The 26,593-nt window shown below is 38.9% G+C and overlaps 1 protein-coding gene across 2 annotated transcripts in view; it reads right to left on the minus strand.

The window, feature by feature from the left end:
* The window catches only part of ABLIM2 (actin binding LIM protein family member 2), a 144,111-nt gene that overhangs the window by 56,413 nt on the left and 61,105 nt on the right, over nucleotides 1-26,593 (minus strand). For both annotated transcript variants that reach the window (XM_065634969.1, XM_065634970.1), the window contains exons 4-7: nucleotides 22,972-23,087; nucleotides 18,433-18,559; nucleotides 16,353-16,446; nucleotides 1,880-1,967 (exon numbers count right to left, since the gene is read on the minus strand). In XM_065634969.1, the coding sequence (XP_065491041.1) occupies nucleotides 1,880-1,967; nucleotides 16,353-16,446; nucleotides 18,433-18,559; nucleotides 22,972-23,087 (425 nt within the window). The remainder of the gene's footprint in view (nucleotides 1-1,879; nucleotides 1,968-16,352; nucleotides 16,447-18,432; nucleotides 18,560-22,971; nucleotides 23,088-26,593) is intronic.

The raw sequence follows: 26,593 nt of genomic DNA on the forward strand, positions 1-26,593 counted from the left end.
AGTGGGTCTGAGCTTGCCCACTGAAAGCATTTGTCCCAACTGTTGCCTAAGATGATGGAAATATTCCCAGTGGTTTTAAGAAGTATTTAGATCAACTTTTCTTGAATGATGCCTATCTGCGGTCACACAAAACTGGCTAGGAAACTTTTTCACAGAGAAGAAAAAGAATTGTTTCACCCAAAAGTCATCTGCTGGATAACCACTGATGACTCAGTTTGTGCTGAGGAACACGCAGCACCTAAAGGAACTTTACAGTAGTTTCTTAAGAGGATGAAGAGCAAGTTAAAAACTCTGGGCTCTGACATTTTTTTATTATCTAACACATTGGGTCAGGCAATTGAAATGCCTAATCACAGATCTCTTATGAAGTTAACGCCAATTTCTAATGGAAACTGCTCTTCATGTGACAACAAAAAGTGTATGATTATAAGTTGGTATGAATGTGAAAATCAGAAAATAAAAGTGAATAAGATGGGTCCAAATTAACCGGATCTCAGCATACTTCATGATTACTTGAATTAAAAATCAGCACTGAACCTAATAAATAGACACTCATAACAAACTGAACCAAAAAAAAAGGAGATTCACTGAAACCTAATTTCAGAGAGTTTGAAATCTAGAAACAATTTCTAGTTTAATATCTTTTTTTAAAGCATTGATTTCCCAGGAGATTTTAGTATCAAAGTAGCTAAGCTACTCTACAATTGGAAAAACCACAGCATTTTCTGGCTGCTGAAGGAGAATCCATGAGCACAGACAAGGATCATTATGTCCTTTAATGAGCTAGTTCTTATTGTAAACCAAAGTGACAATAAAATTGTAATTTTAAATAACATACTTGACTATAATTAGATCTTACTGAGACCACTGTTGTGTTTTAAATAAAGCCTAGCTTTTCCAGCTTAATGAATGATTTCAAAGTACGCTTCTAGAAAACTGTGGACAATTGCAAAGTTGTAATACAGATCTGGGCAAGCATGTGATTTCAGGATAATACACCAGCCTTGCAGTTCCCACATCCTACTGAGTTTCTCTTTTCTGTTTTCCTTTGAAAAGATACTGCCTGTCAAAGACATAGGCAAAAGCCTTCATTTTCTCTGGTGTCTGACCCTGTATTTAACTGTGTAGACAGTTTGATCAGTTTAGTACAGCTAAATGTTGCTATATATGAAATACAGATCTTAGCTCATATCTATGTTAAATAACTTTTTTTCCATTGAACAAATTATTGTGCAAGTTGTTTTCTATTACCACTGAAATTCCCTGACAAGAAAGACTGAAATTCTCCCTACGTAGCTTTCTCCTAAGTGATACAAGCTCATGGCTGCATAAAGTACAGGCACATTGTCTGGTAAGGGCTTCAGCTCCAAGGCATCCTCTTCTCCACCCTCTGAGAGCAGTTAGGTCTGACTGAGAGGAATTCAGGTAAGGACCTTCAGATTTTCTCCTCATACCAAATGGGAACAGCTACCGAACTGGTGTTAGGACTGCTTTAGGGAACCCGCTGTTCTATATGTGTCTTAACTTTCATCTGGACCATTTATCACCGCCAAAAAAAAAATCAACTTTTTTTCTAGTAAATATAAAATTTTATAATCTTCATTGTCAAGTACTTCCATTGGAACAGCTGCTACCACTCATCCTTTCTGTGATTCACACTTGCTACTGGATTTGAACTGAGACAGAAATAATAGTAAGAAGCAACAAGGGTTTGTTTTTACTTTTCTTTAGCCTACACATTGCATACTTCACTTTATTTGGTAGTTATGAATGTGAATATGTGTAACACAGATGAGCCATGCTAGCAGGTATGGCCAAGAGGGCCATGCTGCCAGTTGTAACTGGTTTGGGTTTGCGGTTTTCATTTGTTTGTTTTTACCTTGAAGATACATTTCTTCTCCTTCTGCGAACATCTGACTGCACCTGACACATCGTGCGCAGGTTGGGTGATAATGTTTTTCTCCTGCCTGTTTGGGAAAAAAGGTACAGGTGATTATGTATACCAACCAATTTAGCAGCTTCACTATGAGGAGTTTTTCTCTCATCTTCTAGAATATGACTAATTAGAATAAATTAGTTAATGCCAATTAGCTCAACAATTTCCTACAACCACAGTACTTCTTTTCGATTATAGACAATTCATGATTTAAAAATGTAATTATGGTCTTGCCTACACACCAAAAAAGTTAATGTGCAAGAGTTAAGACTCTGAATTTACAGAACGGAAAAAATTCTACATAGTGAACACATTTTCCCTGTGATGACCATATTGTGCACCAAGTCCAAGGTAGCTTAGGACTCACCTGCAGAAGTTGAGAGGTCATAACCTTGAGCACGCATTTCCAATTCACTGTATGTTCTTCATGACCCCACTAAATACTTAACAGACAGCAAGAACCATCTTGTTCAAGGAATATTTGTATCTGCTTTGAAAGTGGCCTGCAGGTAACAGGTACTCAAGGGTTTCCATGAGGAATGTGTGTGATACGCCCATAGGACTGTGTAGAGCTGCCACTTTGAGTACTGTGCACTAAATTCCTCACGTAGACAAGCCAATTGTTCCGAGATTAATTGTCATAATTTAACATCACCATATTGATTGACTGGAATGAGAATAGGACTGAACTCTAGATTTGCTCAGAACAGCTTGGTAACTCATCAGTTTTCATAAATTTAAATTTCCCATTACCTTATAACCCCATTAATTTAAATTGTTTCACCATTGACCTCAGTGTGTTTTTCAAGAGGAGACATCTGCCTGCTAAAAGGAAGAAGGGCTTGTCTATGTCAGAACATCAACGTGTAACACAGACAAAGCTGAAGTCAACCTCAAATGAAAATACAGTGAAGATTCTTGTACCATGGGATTTGTGCAGGACTCAATTTTGGTAGCTTGGCCAAAATTCAGATCTATGGCCAACTGTGGACAAACTTATTAGCCCTGGTTCCCACAGGCAAGAACAGCAGCACCACAAGGCAATGGTGGCTTGAATCAGTGACAAAAGTAGCTTTCAGGGAGTCGTGCTCTTCTGAATGAACGGTACAGGCCAGCCCTCCAAACTGCACCCCTAATCCATCTTTGAGATGACACAAAACAGAGTTCAAGAGCCCAAAGTCAGCTCTTGCATGTGCTCCGAGCACTCCTCAGTCTTCAAATCCCTACAGAACTGACAGCCAAATCTTGGCATCTCCTTCCTCTCTTTGACCTGATACTCTTCTGTCACAGAAAGAATGGTCCGTGGTTTAAGTGGCTTAAGCTCAATGCCACTTTCACTATGAATAAAAGCCAAGAGAACAACTCTAAAGCACAGAGCTAAGTTAAACTAAGTTAGCTTAAACTTAAGCTAAGTCTGACTTCAGTAGAAGTTCTCGAGTTAAAAATAAGCAAATTTGGGTCCATGTAGAATGTCTCATAACCTGTCTACCCGGAAAAGCTGAAAGGGTTTTGTGTATACCTTTAAGAAACTACTATCGAGTATTGCCGCACTGGCTTCAGCATGTAAATATGTTCTCACAGCATTGCACTGTAAATCCCCCTTCTATTAATCTAGAAATGTAACACTGTTACTACAAGGCTGACTTGTCTTCTCCCTCTCTCTTTTTTTTTTTTTTTTTTTAACGTCGAAGCCTTCAGGGGTATTTATACTAAAGAACACAATCTGTGTCCGGTGGCTATTTTGCATTCACAGTATCAAATACAGGAGGGTGATAAATTCAGGTTAAAGAATCTCTGGTTTTACTTCAGTGTTAACTTGTTGCTGTATTTTAAATCGGCAATAAGGAAGAGCAATGCATCACATCAGAATTGCCATTTTGAAAACAGCTTTGTTCCAGTTCATTCTTTGTTTTATGGTGTCATTTGTGCAGACTTCTGGGTGATTTCTGCACCTTTAGACACAGAAGATGGTCACTACTACCTGTGTTGACCCCTTTAAGTACCAGACCATGAAGTATCAGTACCAGGTTTAAACGTCAGGTTTAAAAGTACTTGACTAAGTGCAGTTATTTAAGCACAAAAGGTTACTTAACTATCATGAAATAAATTTAAATTCGGAATATCAAGCTGAAAAGAAATACAATTTCCCTTGGAAGATTTGTACTGCACAAGCATTGCTAATACAATGCTTTGCCTCAATAATTCAATTGATTTAGCACAGCTGATACAACTCCCAGGCTAACACTCTCTAAGGGAATTCAGTTACTCCTTTGCTAAAATAAACTGTCAGAACACATTCTCAGAAAACCTGGATGCATCACAGAATAAAATCTTTTTCCCTACATTTAACAGCACAACCGAATATATCATTTTAATTCACTCTGTAGAGTAAATAATATCAACCAGCTGCAAAATGGCACAGAGAGACTTCTTTGTATAACTTAGATACAATTATAACAGAAAAATCAGGGGGAAAGGTGGAGCGATCCTTTTGTTAACGCTCACACCAGCATAACTTCAATGGATTTTGCATAATTTCCTCTGAGTTGTGGTGAACAGAGCCAAATTCAGTTGGTGGCTGGTCACGAGTGGTGTTCCCCAGGGCTCAGTATTGGGGCCAGTTCTGCTTAATCACTTAATCAGTGATCTGGATGAGGGGACTGAGTGTACTCTTAGTAAGTTTGCAGACAACAGCAAATTGGGTAGGAGTTTTGATCTGCTGGAGGGTAGGAAGGCCATACAGAGGGATCTGGAGCGGCTGGATTGTTGGGCTGAGGCCAATGGTATGAGGTTCAACAAGGTCAAGTGCCGAGTCCTGCACTTGGGTCACAACAAGCCCAGGCAGCGCTACAGGCTCAGGGAAGAGTGGCTGGAAAGCTGCCTGGTGGAAAGGGATCTGGGGGTGTTGATTGTCAGTTGCCTGAATATGAGCCAGGAGTGTGCCCAGGTGGCCAAAAAGGCCAACAGCATCCTGGCTTGTATCAGGAATAGTGTGGCCAGCAGGACTAGAGAAATGATTGTGCCACTGTACTCAGTGCTGGTGAGGCCCCACCTTGAATCCTGTGCTCAGTTTTGGGTTCCTCATCATAAGGAGGACATTGAGGCACTGGAGAGAGTGCAGAGGAGGGCAATGAAGCTGGTGAGGGGCCTGGAGCACAAGTGTGATGGAGAACAGTTGAGGGAACTAGGGCTGTTTAGTCTTGAGAACAGGAGGCTGAGGGGAGACCTTGTTGCTCTGTACAACTACCTGAAAGGAGGTTGTAGCATGGAGGGGGTTGGTCTCTTCTCCCAAGTAGCAAGTGATAGGACAAGAGGAAATGGCCTCAAGTTGCACCAGGGGACGTTTAGATTGGATATTAGGAAAAAAATTGTTCACGGAAAGGGTTGTCAGGCGTTGGAACAGGCAGCCCAGGGAAGTGTGGCATTTAGACGAGGTTCTTAGGGACGTGGTTTAGTGCTAGAGTTAGGTTATGCTTGGACTTGATCCTGAGGGTCTCTTCTAACTGAAATGATTCTATGGTTCTATGAATTAAAATGGGACACACTCAAAGTCTGCATAGAAATCATCTAAGTGCTGACAGTCTTCTATGTTTCCCCTTGTTACTTTTTTTTTTTTTGTGATGTCCCTCTTCTAACCAAAGCACAGAAGACAAGACATGGCAGATTTTTCATCACTTTAACTATTTATAACAGAACACACCATCTTTCTAAATGAAAGGTGATAGCTAAATCTGAGGTTAGGAACTTGATGTAGGAATTAACTAATAATATTCCCTGATATGTTTATACAGTTAGCCTGATTAGATACTACAAATTATATTATATTCAAAACTAGGACTTGGATGTGTTGAGTCTGAATGTCAACAAAACCTCACTTGGGCACATGCCAAGGAGGCCTTCAGCAGTGCCCCTTTCTCCTCTCTCTTCTGACTGTTTCAAAGCCTTCCTCTCATAGATGTACAATTGGTTTCAGCAGAGCCCAGAAATTTTATAAGTTTAGGGCAGCAACTGTTTTATGTTTTCAGTTTAGTTGTAATGATGGCCTCATTATTTTTCTTTTCCTGGTTATATTGATGTGCGGGAGTTTAATTCAGCAAACAAATTTCTAACCATATGGTTACTTTTTTGCACAGTTTGAAAGCTTAGTTTGACAGATTGTTGTCTCAGTGCTTAATAAAATATCAACACACATATAGCACAGAAGCGACATTCATCTCAGAGATCTCTTATGGTTCATGTGGCAGATTATAAGAAACCTTCTCAATATCCTACATTTGCTTCAAGACTATATCAGGTCTTTGTGCCCAGGGGTCCAGATGTGAAGACAGTATTATTATGAAGATCAATTTAAAGATTCTCAGCTGAGATTTCCTCAAATCTGAATAGCAAAGCATGTCCTTAACAAGACAGTACACGACCAACAGTTTATTTTCTCTTCAAGTGACTACACCAGCTTTCCACAATAACAGAGTTAAAGTCTTGGTGTGTAATTTAAAAGTGGAATCAAAACAGTCCTTAACACTCTAAGACAATGTATTATGAATTACTTCATTCCCTTTAGGGATGAAAGGCCACTTGAAATGGCAAATCTCTGAGCAGCAAGCAGAGTGTTCTGGGCTGGGGGTCAACATGAGGAACATTCTCCCAGCAGAGGCAATGACGTCCCCTCACTCCCTGCTCTAAGCATGGATGGCACCACAGTGTTCCTGTCTGTCCCACAGCACATCGACATGTAAACCCATGCTTCACTTAAAACAGAACCAGAAAGCTCTGCAACAAAGTACATACAACTGTCTTGTCATTTCTCATAACTTCAGGGCTTGAACTAGATAAAAGAAGAATGAACCTGATGTGACAAATGTGAATCACACAAAGCACTATTTGAAGACAGTACAGGGTGTTATCCTAAAGTCTGCAGAGCAGTATGAACACCAGGCCTGGGAAACATGCAATGCTAGCAAAATTTGAGTAATTCAAACTGGAAGGAATAACCTTAACTACTTAAAGTTGTGTTTTAAATTAGCTGTCACCACTCAGGAAAAGATATTACATTATTGCAGACAGCTCAGCGAAAAGCTCTGCTCATTCTCTGCCTATGGCTGCCAGAACTGATGAAGTGGTAGAATAAATAAAAGATGATATGTATAATAATTGTAACTCTATCACAATGACACTGCTCATCTGGCCTCTCATGCCATTGCTAGGAGTGTGATCAATGTCATTTTTTACTGCAGTTGATGAGTGACAACTGCTTATGGATTGACACAGGAGGGACTGGACCAGAGCAGCCTAAAGCTCAAAGCATGAGCTGAGGTCTGGAAAGAAGACTCAAGATTTCTTATTACTCTCTCACCAGTGAAGTCTAAGTACATCCTATCTCACTGCATTACTTACTTAGTAAAGTAGCTAGTAAAGAGAAGAAAGAAAGTAGACAAAATCATTCAATGTCTTAAATAAACTCATAGCTACTTGCTTCCTTTCCCACAAGTGAAAAGTTTTCAGTAAACTTTCCTGTAAAAAAATATAAATTTTTTAAAAAGCCTCTCTTGTTATCAAAAAACGCACATTGGTAACTGACACCTTTTACTGCCTGGAGTAAAGAGTGTGGAAGTAAAGAAAGGTCAGACTGCTGCAATGATTCAATCATATCAAAGCTTATTTTCCATTGTAAGGGTATAATACAATATAGGTTGCTGTAGTAGCACATTATTACCACTGAGTGTTATCTATTGAGGTAGGTCCAAATCCTGCCATCTTCATACTCTAAAATCTCCAACTGAAGTCCTAAATGTATCCTATCCTGAACAAAGATAATGGCAGTCAGTCTTCAAAACAGTGAGCCTGCTGGTACGCCAAGGCGCGGCACAGTTGCACAACCCAGAAACAAATCCCACAGAAGATTGGTCTAAAGCATTCTTAGTTAAAAGCTCTTCACATGGAACAAATTTGCTGGAGAGTTGGGTCATCACCAGACAACCACCTTGTTCAAGAAAAGGGTAACAGAAGAAAGCACAAAACCACTGACAATCAATAAGCTTTTCCATCAGGCAGCTTCTCACCCTGAAATGAAGGACTAAAGCTCCTATGAAAGACATACGACTCGACTGTCGCTATCTCGTTTCAAATAAGATCAAGCATTTCAACATTAAATGCCCTAACCAATCACTGCACTGTTTTATGGAGGCAAATTCACAATTTCTGTAAGTAAACGCAGTTCCCTGACTTTGGCTGAGCTAAGGATTTAATTTCTGCTCCCAGAACTAAATTATTTATTATTTAATAACTCTCTGAGCTAACAGCACAGAACTGGCCCAAAAAACCTTCCTATCAAGTTATTCCACCTACTACACTGAAATCATGCATTGTCCTTTCTTATTCCCCATCTGTTAATATAACCCTCCTGTTCTTGGCCAGAGCTTAAATATGAGGTTGTGGGACATGAGTTTAATCCTAAAGGCTGTGTAAAACCTAAGGCCCCAGTGTTTGTCCTTCTGCCTTTATCTCAAGAGTACCCTGGAGAAGGGGCACAGCATCACACCATCGAGTGTTGTTCAATGGCTACATGCCCCTAACTGCCATTGCATCCACACAGTGGCATGTTATGTGGACTACACTGACCCCATAAACTGGATTCTATTGGGTATTTTCAAATTAGAGTGATGATATTCAGAAAAATCAGATAACCCTTACTGCTTGGAGTAGAATACTGTGCTCAGCTACCAGCTTTAAGTGTAGCCACATAAAATCTCAATTCACATTCACTCTGGCAAAGCCATAGCTTTGCATATGCTACAGAAGAACTCAAAGAATTGGATAGTAATAGTTGTATACAATAATGCTTAAGTTAATAAACAGCTGTTGTGTCACCTACTGGGTATGAAGGCACAGGCAATATTATCAAGGCAGAGGTATTTAGTAAAATACCTATTGCTTATGTTATACAACAGTGCTGAGGAGAGAAAAGTGCTGGAGCCAGGAGACAAAGAGAATTATGTGGAGGAAAACTGTCACTAATTCTCTTAGTCACAGTGGACCTGACTCACCACTGCGTCACTTCAGCAGTGTGCCAGGGCAAATTAACCATTTTCAATGGGATTCACACCAGAGTAAATGTAGTGTAATGTTTTGAATCAATCCTTCTCCTCATCTTCTCCTTAATGGATTCATTTATCAGCCCATTAGATGCCAAGAAATAGTCATGTGAAATGTTTAATACATGCACCTGCAGCATTACTTACAGCTTTAGCTGTCTCAAATGCACAGTTATTTCATATTGTCTTGTTTCTGGCTCATCCTGCTGTACTTTGCAGAGCCTTGAGACTTCCCACCCACATTTGAGTCATTTTTACTGCCTCCCACACTTTATTCTTCCAGGTATAAAGCGCAGATCGAATGTACCAATAGGGACATTTATATACCGGACTCACAGAAGTAAAATTTTCTGATATAAAAAAATAACTAAAAAAAATTAAAAATTAAAAATGATTAAGAAGAATCAGCACTATTATAACTGTAATCTCATTCTGCGACATTTGCAAAGAAGTTCTGACTCAGGAGCAAATTCTGCAGCCGGAGAAAAGCTGGAAAAGGCCAATAGTCCATTTTTTCTACAGAATTTGGTACATGGTCTTGTAAATCAAACTGGTCTGTCATGCCTAAAATCACTGATTTCGCACACAGTTGCTTTTGTTATGCAATAAGTGATCTGCCCCTTTTGTCTTTTCTTCTCAGCTTTGCAAATTTTTCTTGCCACCCACTGAGACTGGAAGAGGCTTCTGTTTTCCGTTTGTTCAACAACCTCCTTCATTTCTTTTCCACTTTACCACTCCTTAAATCCCACTTAGGGGCCAAGACAAGCCACAGCTGGCTCTCACTTCTGATATCCCTTGACAGGGGAGAGGGACCAAAGGAAGGCGAATATGTCTGCAAGTCATCTTTCTCCTTTTCGACTTTGCAGCTGTAGATTTGGCCCAATCATTTCAGATGGGAAGAATGAAGATGCAACCAACAGCGAACAGCCCTGAAGAGGCAGCATGATTTATCAAATGAAGCCAGCACAGCTCTTCTCACGTTGGTCGTGGTGATCCAGGCTGTGAACATCTGAGAACAGAAGCTGTCTCTCATTCTGTGTCTGACCAAGGGCTGGTATTTTGGATTCCTAAATTTAGCTGGAACTGGAAATGCTATTCTCATGTGCAGAACTGACATTAATAGTCCTTCCAGGAAGTAGGAAGTTGCTACTTTCAGACTCACCCACACATTTCCAGTTCAAGGTACCACTCAGAAGTTCCTACTTTGGGGGGAAAAAAGAAATCTGAAGAAGAACAAAAATGCTGAAAGCTGGCAGGATGAGAAAATCTTAAAGATACAAGGAATGAGTCACATAGGCTGGTTTCCTGCTATTAGCAGACACACTGAACCGTTGTCACATGGGCCAGAGCATCCTGGAGATACTTTATCAACAAAGCCACTTGTCACTAAGTGCACTTACTGCTGCATCACTGCCATGGTTACGGGAGAGAGCTGGAGGGAGGTGTTTGTGCTGGCGGCTGGATCACGGGTGGGTTCAAGGCACTGCAGAGCAGTGGTGGGGCCGACCACAATGTGGCCCAGCCGTGAGCCAGGACACCACCAGAAATGAAAGAAATTATGCAAAGTAATTGGATGAGGAACTTAAGACATCCAAAAGTGAAACATTCCACGTTATCGAAATATTCAAATGTTGGCAAATAGTACTAGATAAGGCATCACCACAGCAACACATCACTTAGAAAGGTTTTGTAACTGCATACTGTGTGCTGTCTGTGGCTGAGGCTCCGAAAGTATCAAGGTGACTATGGGAATCACTGCTTTGATGCTTTAATAATTAAGTTAGTTTAAGAGAGTTAACTAGTACTACATTTTTGCATAACGGGAAAAGGCAGTGGACACCATTCACCTCTCTGTCAGGCTCAAAGAGTCAAACTATGCACTAACGCTACCAGGAACAAACCCACACAGGCACCAATGTACAGCAACACTCCCGGGGACGTTTTCTGTACATGAGAGAAATTCTCAACAGAAAAGCAAACAAGCAAGTGAAAAAACCCCCCAAACCTGCAATAGTCATTCTTTCTCCTCTATCAAATAGTTTCCTTCACATTCTGAACTTCTCTTTCTTGTTATTCAGAAATACTTTGCAGAATCCCTTACTTTGGTAAAATGTAACAGGCTTTACCTATCACCAAGTGTTACTCAGTGCTCTTCCCCAATAAACCTAAAAACTGATTTACAAGGTAAAAACCTATGCAAACAGATCATTTTAATATGCACTGTTTTTTCCTGACATGCCAAAAATCGTGATTTTTTAACAGTTCTGAAAATAAATCTGGATAGGTGTAGCTCTATATCTTTCTGGAGAGAAGAGGTGGTTGAAAAAGGGAAGGGATGGGAGTAGGAGAAAGATAAGGTGAAAAGAATACAACTTGGCTACAGCAAAGACTAAAAGCTAAGGTCAAAAACATTTGCATTGCTATTTATATGCTTGTTGATAGTATTTTTAATGATACCTGTTTTAAAGCAGAAAGTCTAAGTCAACCATTAATTACCTCTTATCCACCCAAGTTCAGATATTATGCGCTGATGATCAACCTACCTCTGCAAACCAGCAGCCCCAGACAAATGCAAATGGCACCAAAACAGAGACGGTTCTCAAGCTGCAAAATGCCTTGAATCTCAGCAAACACCATGCATTGAAAGTGCTAGTTAAATGTTTCCTACCTTAGATGGTTTCCTTTTGCAACAGCTAATGCTGATTTATTTAGATGTATCTTTTCCAACAGTTTTCCTTCTTCTCTTGTGATGGGAGAGAACTGGCGTAGAGAGCAGTTTCTAACTGAAGATTAGTACTGACACTTGGATCCTTTAGCTGCTCTGACAGCCTTCGCAAGGCTGCCCATGCTACAGGAAACCCTTCGTTCACATAGACAGAGCCCCTTTTATTGCATGTTTCAGTATTAATGCCTATATTATAAGCTGCTCAAGTACCTTTCACACATCACTAGGTTTTGTTGTTAGCGAAACAGCAGGGTAACAGACATTTCAGAATGAACCATTCTTCCACACTGCAGGCAGAAATTTGTACACCCTGCTGTAAAGAATTAGTCTCGTCTCTCTGCTATACAGAGACTTTTGCAAAGGGAAAGGCAATTGATTTACAAAGTAGATGTGGCTGCAAACGAAAGCAGCTCAACCCTAGGGCAAAGCAAAAAACAAACTACCAAAAATGTGATTAATGTTCTAATTAATAAGTCACTGAGGTATGAGTGGCATTTAACTGACATATAAATAACTGACATTTCTAGTTTCATTCCTGTCTAGTGTTTCCTATATTTGTTCCCTTTTTTAATGTAACATAGTTACAATGAATAGATTAAAAAAAAAAAAATCGATTATGCTTTTCTAGACATCTACGTACACATGTAAAACAAAAACGTTAGCCATTTCTTCCCCCACATATATTGAGTACCACGTGCCATGTTAGGATGTCAGATAAAGCAGCTGGACCCATCTTTATGTTTAATAAATGCTACAACCATTTTTACCAGCACTTGCAGCACACATTTATGCCACAGCCACGTAGCTGTAAATCACAGGACAGCTGTAGACAGAAGTCTACTAAAGAGCTGAAAATAACCCTTGGTGCTTACAAAAACAATTGGATTGCATGTAAATAAACTCCAAGAGACTTTTCCAAAAGCGTAACCTCCAACATGCTACACTGTCAACTTTCATTCACATGAAATTCAAAACACCAGCCAGTAACAGTGGAGATCCTGCTTGTTCATCAGCTACCAGTAGAGCTGGTCATGGAGACCTGCTACAAGGCAGCTCAGCATGGACATCACTGGGCTGCAGAGAAGGTCCACCAGCATCAGCATAAGAGCCTGGAGCTGACTTTACAAGCAGAGGAGAATTTGTCTCATTCAGTTTTCCAAAATGAAAGTTGAGAGGAATTAAGCCTGTTCTCTACAAAATTCTCCTGAAGTTCTTCAGTTGAAGGGGAGAAGACCAAAAAAAGCTTAAAACTAATTGATATCCGAAGAATTAGTAACTATACACAGACTTCCAGCAGCTCTCTATTCATCGAGATAAAGTTTCCAAATATCAGATGTTAAGGAAACCCAGGTATGTACCCCAGGAGGGGACCAGGGGGAGTCACTGGCTGCTACGTGGTTCCTCTGCTTTCCAAACCCCTGCATGGCTCATCGTGCGGGAAGGACCAGGAGGAAGGTGACCCTCCTCTGTCTCCCCTGAGCAAAATGCAGCTAGAAGACTGACTAAAAAAATCACAAAACAAACAAAAAGTGTTTTCTCAATTGAAAGGGGTTTGTATCAGTCTCTGAATTATCATGTAAAATATAGTGTATTTTTAGACAAAAGGCAATTATGCTTATTTCATCTATTTTTACAGTATGGTCATTGCCACAACTTCAGATTTTAATTAATAAATAGCTGCTTGTGAAAGAAAAAAGAGATTACAAATATTTTTTAGTGCCAAATGCAGAGAAATAGATTGCAACACGACAAAAGGGAAATGGCTGGTTACAAAAATCAACAGCTTGTTATTTTAAAATGTGTTTATTTTCTGTATTGTTGCTTAATTTTAGATAATGTTGGGTTGGGAACACAGCTATAGCATAAGCACTGAAATAAACCCTTTTCCTCCCTAAAGGTTTTCAGTCACACTGCATTTTAAGTTGAACTGTCAGGTAAACTCCAGCCACTTCTTGCTCCCCATTTAAGACGGTAGGTTTATCAATATATAGGGTCAGGGGAAAACCAGCAACTTCTAGGAAAGGACTGATGTTCCATCAAACAGAGCCCTGTATGCTTCACGACCAAAGCAAACTTTGCCCATAAAAGCACTGCTGAACAGGCTTTTTGTAAAAAGAACAGTAAAACTGTTGCCTTTAAAAGCAACAGAAGAATTGATGGTCTCTGTAAATCAGCTGCTCAGGCCCTTTTGTAGCTTTTCCAGTACAAGTTCCCTGGGAGACTGGGGACAAGCCAAGGTGGATTGGAGGGGAAGAAAGAAACAAGAAAGGAATTATAAACAGAGCTATCCCGTGTTTAAGCCCATTTACTACATGCAATGATTCTGGCCCTCAGAAAATGGATTGAAGAAAGAATTTAAGTAACCAAATCATCATTGTATTTGGCTGGTAACCTACAAAAACAGCTATATTTTTATAAGTTATCAGTAACTCACACTAGTTGACCCTCCCCTCCTCCTCTGCTGAATAAACACTTAGAGTGAACAAGTGTTGGAAAGGGAGACAATATTATAAAATCTGGGCACAGAATAACCGTGGAAGCAGCTGTCCTCCTGACATTATCACAGAAATCAGAGATGGAAAAAATCCTATTAGGTCATATAGTCACTCCCTTTGCCATTGCAGGACTGTTCCCTAACGCAGATTTTCCAGTGCCTTGTCCAATCTTGTTTTAATAGGATCTAAGTGATAGCTTCCAGCAGCTCCCTTGGGTGACTACTTCTCTGCCTAATAAGTATCGCTGTCAAGGTCTTCTCCCACTTCAAAAGTAACTCTATTATTTCTGTGCATCTCCAGACTATATTCAAGATGGTAAAAAAAAAAATACTGAAGTTTTGAAAACTGGTTCAGGATTCCAGACAACTCCACAAAAAATACATCCTACAACAAAAAGCGGCCATAACTACTACTTATTTTTTCTATCCTCCTGACCAGGAGATAAACAACATACCAACAAGCTGTCCAGTGACAAACACACACTGAGTTTGATACCAGACAGACAGGAGAACCAGCCCCAATCCGAAGCGTTATGAACAAGTCCGTCTGCTGCAGACGAACAGCAAATGACTTAACCACGTTTGCTATGGATACAGTCTCTGCATTCTTTCAAATCTGTTTGCTTAAGTCATGATTTTCAGTGTAGCTTCCTAATGAAACGAGGTGTGCTTGCTAACTCCTCATCTGACCATTCTCTGTGGTCAACATTGGAACTCAACAGCCATTTGAAGTCATCTCTTACAGAGGTCCAAAGGCTGCTCACTGTAGAAGGAGCCTCACATTGTGTGTCAACTCTTGACTGTTTAAACAGGCAGTAGAAATGTAAAGAAAACTCTTGAGATATTTCAGGGGGTAATACGTAGGATGGGAGTAGACATTTTGGGAGAGGTCATGAGGAATAGTACCTATCGTGGCAGCTGAATGAATGCTAGGACAGAGGACATTCACCCATATTCAGGCTTCATTAGTTTTGTTGCACATAATACAAGTTGTTTCATACAATCTTTTGGAAAGAAGGTTATAGATCATAAAGTTTCCATATTGTTTTAACCAACTTCCAGACATTAAATATCATTGTACCTGTTCAAATCCATTGCCTGCTTCATACTAACTTCATCCTATTTTTCCTGTTGGATAGGGACACTATCTGACACTGCTGTACTTTTACAGATTGCGTCTCATCATCTGTCCTCTTTTTGAATAGTTTTCAGAATCTTTCATCAGGTCACAGACTTCAATCACAGTCACTCCCAGGCTGCACCAGTACCAAAGTAAGAAAAGAATCAGTGCCACAGCACTGTCATCAGAGCAACGCTGGGGAAGGGGAAGGGGACACACACACTAACCGGAAACATCACCTAGAACTACAGTGACGGATGTAATCAATCATGGTAAAATTCCTACAACAGCTTTAAAGATTGAGTTTTGTTATTGGTCCATCTATAATGAAACCAAACAACTGTCATAATGCTCAGTACGTTCTTATCAAGCAGTGAAACAGATACAGCCACATGTGCCTGCCAGGTCCCACAAATCCAACTGAGCATTGTTACTATACCCATCTTCTTAACCATTTTTTTTTGGTCTTTTCATCATCCACAGAGACAGTAAGGACCTAGTTCTTAATCACATCACACCACATGCTATTGTTTAACAATATTGCAGTTAAAATACTACCAAATAAAAATACTATATTTGCATAGACCTTTCAAGGCAAGAACCAGGACAGAAAAACACAATATTGTGAAGCCAAAAGTCAGTAGAGAAACTGAAAATTCTGTTCTTCTACCATTTTAGAATTAATCACTTTCTTTAACCTGCTATGGGTGGCTGCACACCAAATTTAGCGTAAAGTATTAAAGTGTGCATGATAGCACATTCACTTATTACTTCTGCTACCTGAACCGGTACCACAAATATCCATTTAGGAAGCGTGTGTATTACCAAATCATTAACAGAAGAAATAGAAAAGAATTACAGAAAAGGGTCCTAGTGTGTCATAAAAGTAACATTAAACAGTTGCATTAACACTCATTTGTGAGCGTACGACTACACCCAAAAGAGCGAGTCTCTTGAGATGAGTTTGAAAGACAGATTCACCTTACCTCCAGCACTCTTCCTGTGATATACTTTTCACAATTGTCACATCTGATACCAAACTTTGCATGATAGTCCGTTTCGCAATATGGAATGCCATCCCTAGGGAAGAACAACAGGACACAGAGATTGCTTTACATAGGCTTACAGGTTTACTGAGAGTTTATATAGGTAAATTTACTATGGCTTCAACACTTCACAGGGTGGTCATGGACTCCCACCTCCCAAATAGCTGTATTTATTCCCTTTGTAAAGAACTGAATAGTTAACACACTATTCTGGCCCTTCTGAGTCTACCATGATCCCACTTTCCTGATTTGTCACTGAATTCAGCTGTCGCCTATGCCCTGGTCCCAACACTCAGTTTCTGAGACTCTCACACCATTTGTTTTGATAGTGTCACTCATTCAATACTTCAACATGTTTCCCACTCTTTGTAAAAAATACTTGTTTCTACGTATTATTCTTCCCCTCTTTACTTATCATCTAACTGTACTTAGCTTAGACTGCAGAGTAATTTCTCAACTACCTTAATGGTAAACAAAGTTTTCATTAACACTTAAGTCTATTGACATTCTTGACTGGACTTGCTTAAAGATAGTCATGGATTAACCAACTCGGGAACCTGCTCCATAGAAGCCAGTTATGACTACAAAGCTTCAACCTGAGCAGCAAAAGAGATCTTGCAGTACATTTGTGCATGCTTTGAACAGTTATTGCACCACCACAAGTGATTTAAGATAGTGTATAATTTAAAAATATGAAGAATAAAAACAGAAGACTTAGCTTTTATTCTAAAAGGTCAGAACGTGTGGGCTATTGCTCTGAAGTGAATCTATTTGTTAATTTTACAATTAGATCACAATTTTATGAAGTTCTACACTTAGACCATTAAACTGATGAAAATTAATTACTCTAGAAGAAACTGGAGACTCTTCTCCTATTTCAAAGTGCAAGTTAAACATAGTTAAATATGTTTAGTGTGTTACGCTAAAACAGCCTATGGTCAGACAGATTTATTAGCAGAGGAATAATTTTATTGGACATTTCCCTAGAGAAACATAAAAATTAATTTTATAGCATAGAAGTTGGATTGCTTAGACACTAACCTATAAGTTATCACAGTAATTAATTTAATTAATTGAAGCCAGGATGTTTCTTCTCTTATTTTGTTTGGCATTTAGCTTTCTAAAAAGAGGATTTAACAATAATTATATCTTTACAATTTATGGTGTTTTTATTATTTAATAACAAGCAAAAAACCCACTGTACCAAAATACAGCAGAGTAGCGCAAGATTTGAAATAATGCAAAACCTTATTTAAGAACACCCTTTTATTAAATATTGTTCTGCCACTCTCCAATGCAAGCTGTGAAATTAAATGTTATACTTGTATTAATCAAAATCCAAAGAATTATTGAAAGTCAGTGGGACATCAGCTCTGAAACTCCTTCATCGCTGGGTACTGGTGATTGAGTTAGCTGTTTAAGAAAATTTCATTGTATCAACACACTTCTCTAAAGCAGAAATTAATCCCAGGTGCCTTGGCCAGTGGAAGCCCCATATCTCACTGAGCTGATATGGGTGTTGACATGGGGCTCGTTCTGTGTGTGTGCTTTGGGCTGACTCTCATCGCTGTCATCACATTCAGTCCAAATCCAACAGCGCAAGGGTCTGGAGCAGCGCAAAAGCTTGATAGGTACCTCCTTAATGAACTTTTTGAGAACACTTTTGCTTATGTGAAACACATGGAAAGGGTAATATCTGCTTGTTCATACAACATCGCATAGAGCAAAGTCAAACATAGATAACTAAGGGAGTATCTACGAGGCTTTGAAGCATACTCCACCTTTCTGTATGAAGCGTACTCCACCACCTTTCTGTAGCTTTGGCAAGTCTCATTACAGGTAAATGGACAAATTAATCTGAATTTTTCTGCATTTAATACCATTTAGATAATAATTTAGACAATAATCTCAAATTTTTTATATATCTCCAAATACTGATAAACACAAATTAAAAGATATGCAATACTGAATTAATTAAGAATGCTGAAAATGAGCAAAAATGCTCCTTCACTCAACTTACTTGCTGATGTACTCCGCATTCAGTTGCTTGCCGCATGTATTGCACTTAAAACAGCCCAAATGCCAGTGTTTGTCCAAGGCAACCAATGACTGCCCATTTTTTATTTCTGAACCGCAGCCACCACAATCTGCAAGAGAGAAACCCAATATGAGTGAATCACACGCTTTAGATGGTCACGCAACAATACCGGTTCCTGAAGTACGAGGATCCATCGGTGTCCCAGTAACAGCTTGTGCAGGCTCTGAAGATCCCTGCTGGCTGCTCACTGATGGATACCAAGTGCTGCTGCCCTAATATTGTCCTAACATGGCTAGAAGACATGAATCATTCCAAGAAAAAACTAATGACTTAGACTTCCTACTGACTTAGGTTTTATTTTAATTCACTCATACTGTGTTTAAAAGATGCAAAGCTGTGCTGAGTAAGTTTTCAAACATCACAAATCAGCCCAATAAAATTAATTAAGAACCCCCTAAAAGTCATGAGATTAAAACAAATTGAACTTTCATATTAGACTTTGCTTCTGGGTCTGAAAGCTTTAATCATGGTTCAAAATTCTTTTTGCAACTGTGGTAAAAATAAGCTGAAATTCTAATGTGAACTTCTGTAACCAGGAAAAATGTACCAATACTTGAAAGACATTACAAATTCCTGAATAGCAGTGACATTGCAACATAGGAAAGTGCAACATCGGAAATTTATTATTTATAGACATTCACTTATATAAAGTTCCAAAGAGTTGCAAGGAAAATTAACAGAAAATTAAATTCAAAACATGTCATAACTAGATAACATAAGCTAGGCTATGTTGGTTCAACAGGCTATATGTGCAGTAGCTATACTCCTCAAAAAAAAGTAATTGAGGATAAGGCTTTTTTTGGGGGGCTTTTTTTTGTGGTCGTTTGTTTGGGGTTGTTGTTGTTTTTGTTTCATTTTGGTTTTGTTAATGATGAATGCTTTTGATTATAGTAGTAAAAGCAAAATCCACTCTTAGCTTCCAGGCTGACAGTCCACTGGCAAAGGCTCTGCTTCGAGATGCTACATAGACATGGTATTTGAACCTGATCCTCTATATCCTAAATAAATCCTCTAATATCCTACGGGGTCCAGCTCTCATTCATTCTTCACTCTTTAGATTCCTGTCTATGTATAATTTTCTTACAAAATGTTAAAATAGTCAGAATATGTGGAAAAATAAGGATAAACATCAGTAATAAACTTATTCTAGTATCAATATCTCAGTAACCCATCTAATCTTCCATATGATTTTATCTTCCATCTTATATGAAAACAGATATTACTTTTTTTTTAGGAATTCTTTATATATATCTCAACAATTTGCTGTAGAAAAGACAAACTGTGTAAGACATTTGAAGAGACATTTAGAGATGCCAGAAGAAAACACAACAATGTCTTGCATGGAAGAGAAAGAAACACAAAAGCATTAAAAAGATTTATCAAGTTATTAAGAAAGAAATCCAAACATAGGATCTCATTAAAAGATTTAGACAATCTTCTTAAAAACTTTCTGATTTAAGATTCTATTTAGTTGGTTATGTGACCCTAATGAGACACTCTGTTAGTGCGATTGTAAATGTTTAATTTCTGAGCACATAACAATAAAGGGTAGTTCTTATTTTCCTTTAGTGGATTTGGAATGGATGAAGGGAGTAATAATGTGTGCCCTGTAGAGCACCAATATGTGGAAAGAAGCCCAGCACAAATCTGTGTGCACCACAGATCAGACCATTTGAGTTTTGCTAATAAAAGAGAACATTTGGGTGTGTGCCTGAAATTAGTCCCACAGGACAATAAATACTGGGGTATCTATCCTCTAACTGCAATCAGAAACTTTTTTGTGATCTCCCCTGGTCTGAGGGTTCATCCAGTAATCTAATTTAATCACACTGGTTTAAGGTTTATTTCACAGACTTAATACAATGTCATGTGCTCAGATGTCATTCACTTTCCATCTGGTTTAACCTTGGGTGGGCAGAAATGCAGCATTTTGTGAGCTACTTTTTTATTCCTAACTGCTGTTTTCTCTGTTGAGTTCCAGATAATTAAAAACAAATACTGTGGTTGCTATGCCAACAGTGCCTACTGATGCAAGGTCCTTGTCTTCCTGTCTTGGATGCAGCATCCTTTGGTGACTCACCTAATTTCAACCAATAACTCTGCAGAACACATCAATTTGCTGCTACATGTCGACATTATTCCTTGAGTAATCCTTCAACATCAACACTGCCACAAGAGGATTTCATAGTGACCATTTTATAAACTAAACAAAACGGGTAGCTAGGTATTTATGCAAAAATAAAAAAATTCAAGGACTCGGGCAAAAACTAAATATATGACATTCTTCATTTCTTCCAAAGGTAATGCATGAAGGAGGTTAAAAATAAAGTGGGAGGACAAAAACACTGGTTCTATCCTAAGGATTAGCAAGTGCTTGGACAACAGCAGTTATTACACATTGCTCTTTTACATATTAATCTGAAAGTTTCCAAAATTCTATATTATCTTTTTAGATATTTGGTTCATTTTCTGTACACCGTCACTGGTCAGGTTCTGACATATCCTGCTACATATAAGTGCACGCACCTCCATGTATTTGTGGCTGCAGTGCTTTCCCATTGACCCACCAAAGCTCTACTCCCCACATCAAAGAGCGATTATACTATTACTACCCCATTTCCCAAAGCTCATGAGCTCTGTAGCTCCTGGGCCAGCTGCACATCACCATGAAAACAGAGGATGCTGCTGTGCAGCAGCACTGCAAGACACTGGGGAAATGGAGTAAGGAAGAGATAAGAAAGGATATAGTCTATACAAGTAAGGATGATATTTATCTGGGAGCCTGGCAACATCATGGCACATTTACTTACAGACCACATAAGGACCTCAGTTGGCCCTTTAAGAAGTCATGGTACCTGTCAGCTCATCACCACATCATTTGAGAAGAAGAATTGGTAAACCTCAGCTGAAGACCAAATTATTTTAGAAGTCCAGTCTACAGTAAGGCAGATGTCCAGGTTTCAGCCAAGACTCTTACCTGAATCTGTAACAAGCAAGATATCCTCCACTTCTAATGAGTTTTGAAGCAGACCTGTATTTGAGGTTTAAATATTTGCATTGGCTTGTGATTTTATTCAGGGAAAAGCTAAACTTTTGTTTTCCAAGGCCAGGTTTTGTCACAAAGATATGCTTCCAGTGCTGTTTCTCTTTAAAGCAAGTGGTGTGTTTTATGGTTGCAGGCACCCGTGCATTAGGGAGGCTCAGTGCAGCAACCTGAGAGAGCTGGGGAAATGCAATACAAGAAAAACTCTCCATGGAGTGTGTGTGTGTACAGAGAAAGGGAATATAAGTACATTAAAGCATTCTGTATCACAGATAATCAAATGAAGTTGTTCTGTCAGTACTCAGCCAGGCAAATAATTTCCATTAAAGTCATAGCCACTTTTCCCATTTGACAACGAGACAAACAGATGATAGGCCATTAAAGTATGTATCTGCAAATGCAGCCAGGCAAGATGGCTGAGGATGATCCATCTCTGGAATAAGTGACAAGACAAAGCACCTAAGAGAGAGGGGTCATCCTCTCCCCTAAAGGGAACAGTATTAGCAAGAGAGGAATTAGTACACCATCTCTCACTGCATTCACACAGCAGCTTTTGCTGAGAAACTGGAGAAAGGAGATGGTGAAAACTTCTGTAAAAAAGAGAGACATGGGGAAAAACAAAGAAAAAAGAAAAAAAAAGAAAGGAAAAAAAAAGGAGGAGAAGCTCCTCCCTGAAGTGAGCTGGATTCCTTATATAAAAAGGTGAGGTCCTTCCTTTGTATGGGGTCCTTCCTCAGTCATGTCAAATCCGGCTTGATGCGATATGATAGTCATTAAAAATATGTCGGTCTTTGCTCCTTAATTGAATTGCTGTTGATATTCAATTACATATAGGTGGTGGATGAATGTTAGAGAGTGGCAGCTGCTCATGAACAAATCAGCAGATGATTTGGTGCAAAAAAGACCACGCTTTGTGGCTGCAGTGCTTCTATCTTCTGATAATACACAAGAGTACTGAGGTAAAGGCAAACGTCCCTCTGGTCACACTGCATACACTAACCCATCCTGTGTAGTATTTAGCCACGCATTCTTGCCAGTGTTATTTTCTGAAGCAACCCTGGCACACTCACAAATTATTAAATGTCATGTTGGATTTTATTTTAGCTAGAGTTGGACTAAATCCTCAAAAATATTAACATCTATATTATGACTTCCTCCAAATAATTTGATTTACTCCAGTTTTAATCAAATGCTCTGGGAGGTTCTGTGTATTGTTAACCCTATAATGGCACCATTTGTGTTTCTTTTTAATATCAGACTTCTCGGTAAACTGCCATATGACTACATTGCATTTCTTGACACCTTTTAAGCAGCATAGTGGTAAAAACTCCAGTTAAACATATCAGTGTAAAATTGTGTTCTTTAAATCTGTGCAGACTAAGAAGTACCAACAGAAAAGAGCAGAAACCCCTACTTACCTCTTAGGTTCTGTACGGGGAAAGAGGTCGTGCTGCTGGAAGGGGGCAGGGAACATTTCTGGCAGATGCACTCCTTCCCGTTAAAAGTTACCCGGTCACCCGCAGGAAAAGGCAGTCTACAACAGAGGGAACAAAAAACATACAGGTTACAGCCTTACGTCTTTATAAAAATTAAATACTACTTTCCACAAAAGAACTGCTCATTACTCTGGTTTCTTTTTCTCTACTTGCCTCGTTCCCATTAATGATTTTTTAGCGACTTGGAGGCTAAAGTATTGAAGGGACATATCAAACAGACAACTACAAATGCAGATGTTACAGCTACTTAGAAAAAATTCATGTCTAAAGATGTAAAACCACACTGAGCACTCAAGTCCAAATCCTTGCAAATCTAAGAAATGTAGCATTAGCAAGGGTTGATCACTAACAGGATCAGTTACAGAATGAAAACAAAATTGGCATTACAGGGAGTAAGTACAGGCAAATGCAGTTGCTTTTATGTTGTTAAAACGTTGCACGAGAGTGATGACTTTTATACATTAAAAAACCAGCACTTGTCCTCCCGACTTTGATCATATCAAAGTCTCTTATTCTCTTAATCTATATGGTCAGAAAGTAAATGTCAGTGAACCCTCATAGGAGAAAATCTATCCCAGTTATAAAATCCAAAGCATCTACATTACTTGTTTGCTCTACTCAGCAGCAGCTCTCCTTACACTTAATTAAATCCTTCCTTTTTATCAATGTCCTTAAAACAAAAAACTTTCTGCTATGAGATTTTTTTTGTCTGGGCACAGAAACCACTGAGGTTTTTTCTCTAAGGGGACCAGATGGACAAACCGCTTCCCAATGCAGCAAAGGATGGTGAGGATTTATAAACATATTTTACTCCACCCGAAGTTCACGTCCAACTAAATCCCAAGCAAGCTATCAAAACATGGCTTAAGTGGGGCACAAACATAACACAAGCCTTCTGCCTCATGGTGAAGTCCATCTGATCAGATTATTTCATTAACATTTCATTAAAACTCTGCATGACACTCCCCCACAAACCTTATCAAATTCATACCAAGTGAGAAGTTGTCTTCACTACAAGAGCTGCACAGATACTTCTTGCTAAGGATAAACATTATTTTGCTCCCTAAAACACCCAGAAGTGGCTTATATTAAATTTGTCTTGCATTTAAAAGAAAATCTGTATGACTTTAAAAGAGAACAAAAGCAATGTTGTCTTTTGTATCTAAATAATGTAACTAAAATACATATGAAACAAGATAAATAAGTGTTCAACACTGTCATCCATCTCAGACCATAGGCAATACTTTAAAAAACATGAGGACACATGGAGTTTAAATATTGTTCTCTCTTTGAATATGATAATGAATTCTGCTTTTCACCTTTTTTTCTTTTTCCCTTCACTAATGACTTTATACTCCAAATACCTGCTAATTTCTTATTTACCTAAAGTTAAACTAAGGAAAAATATTTTATAGAAACAGCCTTTAAAATCGTCTTGCTCTGATGCAGCTCAATGCTCCATGTGTGGCCCAAGGCCATTTTAGTACAGATCCAGGAGTCTCAGGTCTCCATCAGTTCAAGAGAGGATTTTCTACCATGAATTTTACTCAATAATCTGATCAGAAGAAGAAAGGCAACACTGTCTCTAGTAGAATAGACAGGATGTGATGGAGTTGTACTGCTTTGTCCCGTCTTGCAGGAATCCAGTAGCAGCAAGCTCCTGTGTTCTGTGTTTTTTACACATATATATATATATATAAAAATAAAAGTTCTTTTTAGGTATTCACAATGGATTTTTCTACTGCTTCAAGTCCCAGAGCCTTCAAATATATGGAATAATAACAGTTTAATGAACATCACAGAACAGCTGAGGTTGGAAAGGACCTCTAGAGGTCATCTGGTCCAACACAGAAGTTTATTTAAATGAGCACACATACATTTGAATAAAAATTAGTTAATGTGATAAACTTCTATACAGATAATAAACATTAATGACTAATTACCAGAAACTGTCTCAGTGATATAATTCAAATTCTGTCCTAGTTTTCTGCTGCTAATGTGAAAGAAACCATTAAATCATGTTTTCATTTTAACAAAATATTATAAAATCAAGTCTAGAACTTAGCACTATTGATTGACCTGGAAGGGCACAAGCCAAAGAATTTCAACTGTTCCAGAACTGAGACAAGAACTTGTTATCGATCTCCCACCTGCTTTTAGGATGACATCTCATCTTGATTTACAGACAACCATAAACTTGTTATGACCACTAGTAATCTGCTCCAAATTAAACGCCCACAAAAATGGTTACTTGCTCCACAGATAAAATCACACAACTACACTGACATACAACTATCCCAAAATCTTTCATTCTTATGCACACTTGCCTGCCCTGGGCAGGATGTTGCCTTCAAGTATGTTTTGTCATAGTCTTTATGGGGACCAAGACTGGGACTCTGCTAATGACCCAAGGGGACTCTCATGAGATGTCTTAGTAATACAGCAAACTTTGCACCATTAATAATCCTGGAGATGGAAGCCATGAATGATTCACTGCTCTGAAGAAGTACCGCAACTACTGAGCATTCTTGCATCTAGTATATTAGGAGCAGTAGCCAGAGGGAAGGATAATATTTTTTTTTTTTTGACTCAATGATTTACCTAAGAAAAATCCAGCTGTGCTTCCAGCTGAACACTGAAGCCCATCTCAAACAGCTGGACCAAGCATCAAGTAAAGTAGAAGCAGGGACCTATCACTTTGAATCATCTGCATTAGGCAAACAGACAATCAGAAAGAAAATAAGTTATAACTAGGAGAGATGAATAGGATGATTGGCCTCCTTTGGCACAAAGCCAGGTAGATGGCACACAGAAAACATGCGAAAGCTCACAGGTACCAGAGCATGTCACAGGCCTCCTTAGAAGGGAGGGCATGTGAGGTCTTTCCTAGCCCATAAACATATCATACGTGGTATATTTTCTAGGAGTTTAGTAACTAACCATAGTGCCCTTCTCTGTATTAAGTTTTCTACATCTGCAAGATACCTTGCCCTAAAAAAAAACCCAGGAAAATCCTCCTTGGAAGTTGTCCGCTCAAAGGTACCAACAGACGGTTCCTTCCCTCACTGGTCTTCTAAACCCATAATTAAGTCTTGGAGTTTGCTTCACTATCTTGTTCGCTGGGAATCCAGAATTCGTACACAACATATTTGCCAGTATTTCTGTAACATCTGACCTCTCCTTTTCACAAGCAGCCCTGCTCGAGGATTTTGACACTGGTACAAGTGAAGGCGCAACAGAAGGTGGTAACAGTCAATTAACAAGGTTTCAGTTTCTGAGCTCTTCAACTTGTGAGCAGGATTATATATAGCATTGTAAGTTAAGAGCAGCATATCTGTCTTCAAATACAATGACATCTCACCACCAGTCACCCACTGAACATTGCTAGGTATGGGCTTTAATTAGCTACTTATCCTTTTAAAAATATTCAGTGTGATTTTCACAGTTGGATTATCCATTTTTAAAATAAGAATTAAGATCATCTTTAAAAGCAGTTCTCTGAAATTACTTATAGCATTTCAATACATCTTATATAACTCATTTC

The sequence above is a fragment of the Caloenas nicobarica genome, chromosome 4 (assembly GCF_036013445.1).
Source record: "Caloenas nicobarica isolate bCalNic1 chromosome 4, bCalNic1.hap1, whole genome shotgun sequence".
Lineage (NCBI taxonomy): Eukaryota > Metazoa > Chordata > Aves > Columbiformes > Columbidae > Caloenas > Caloenas nicobarica.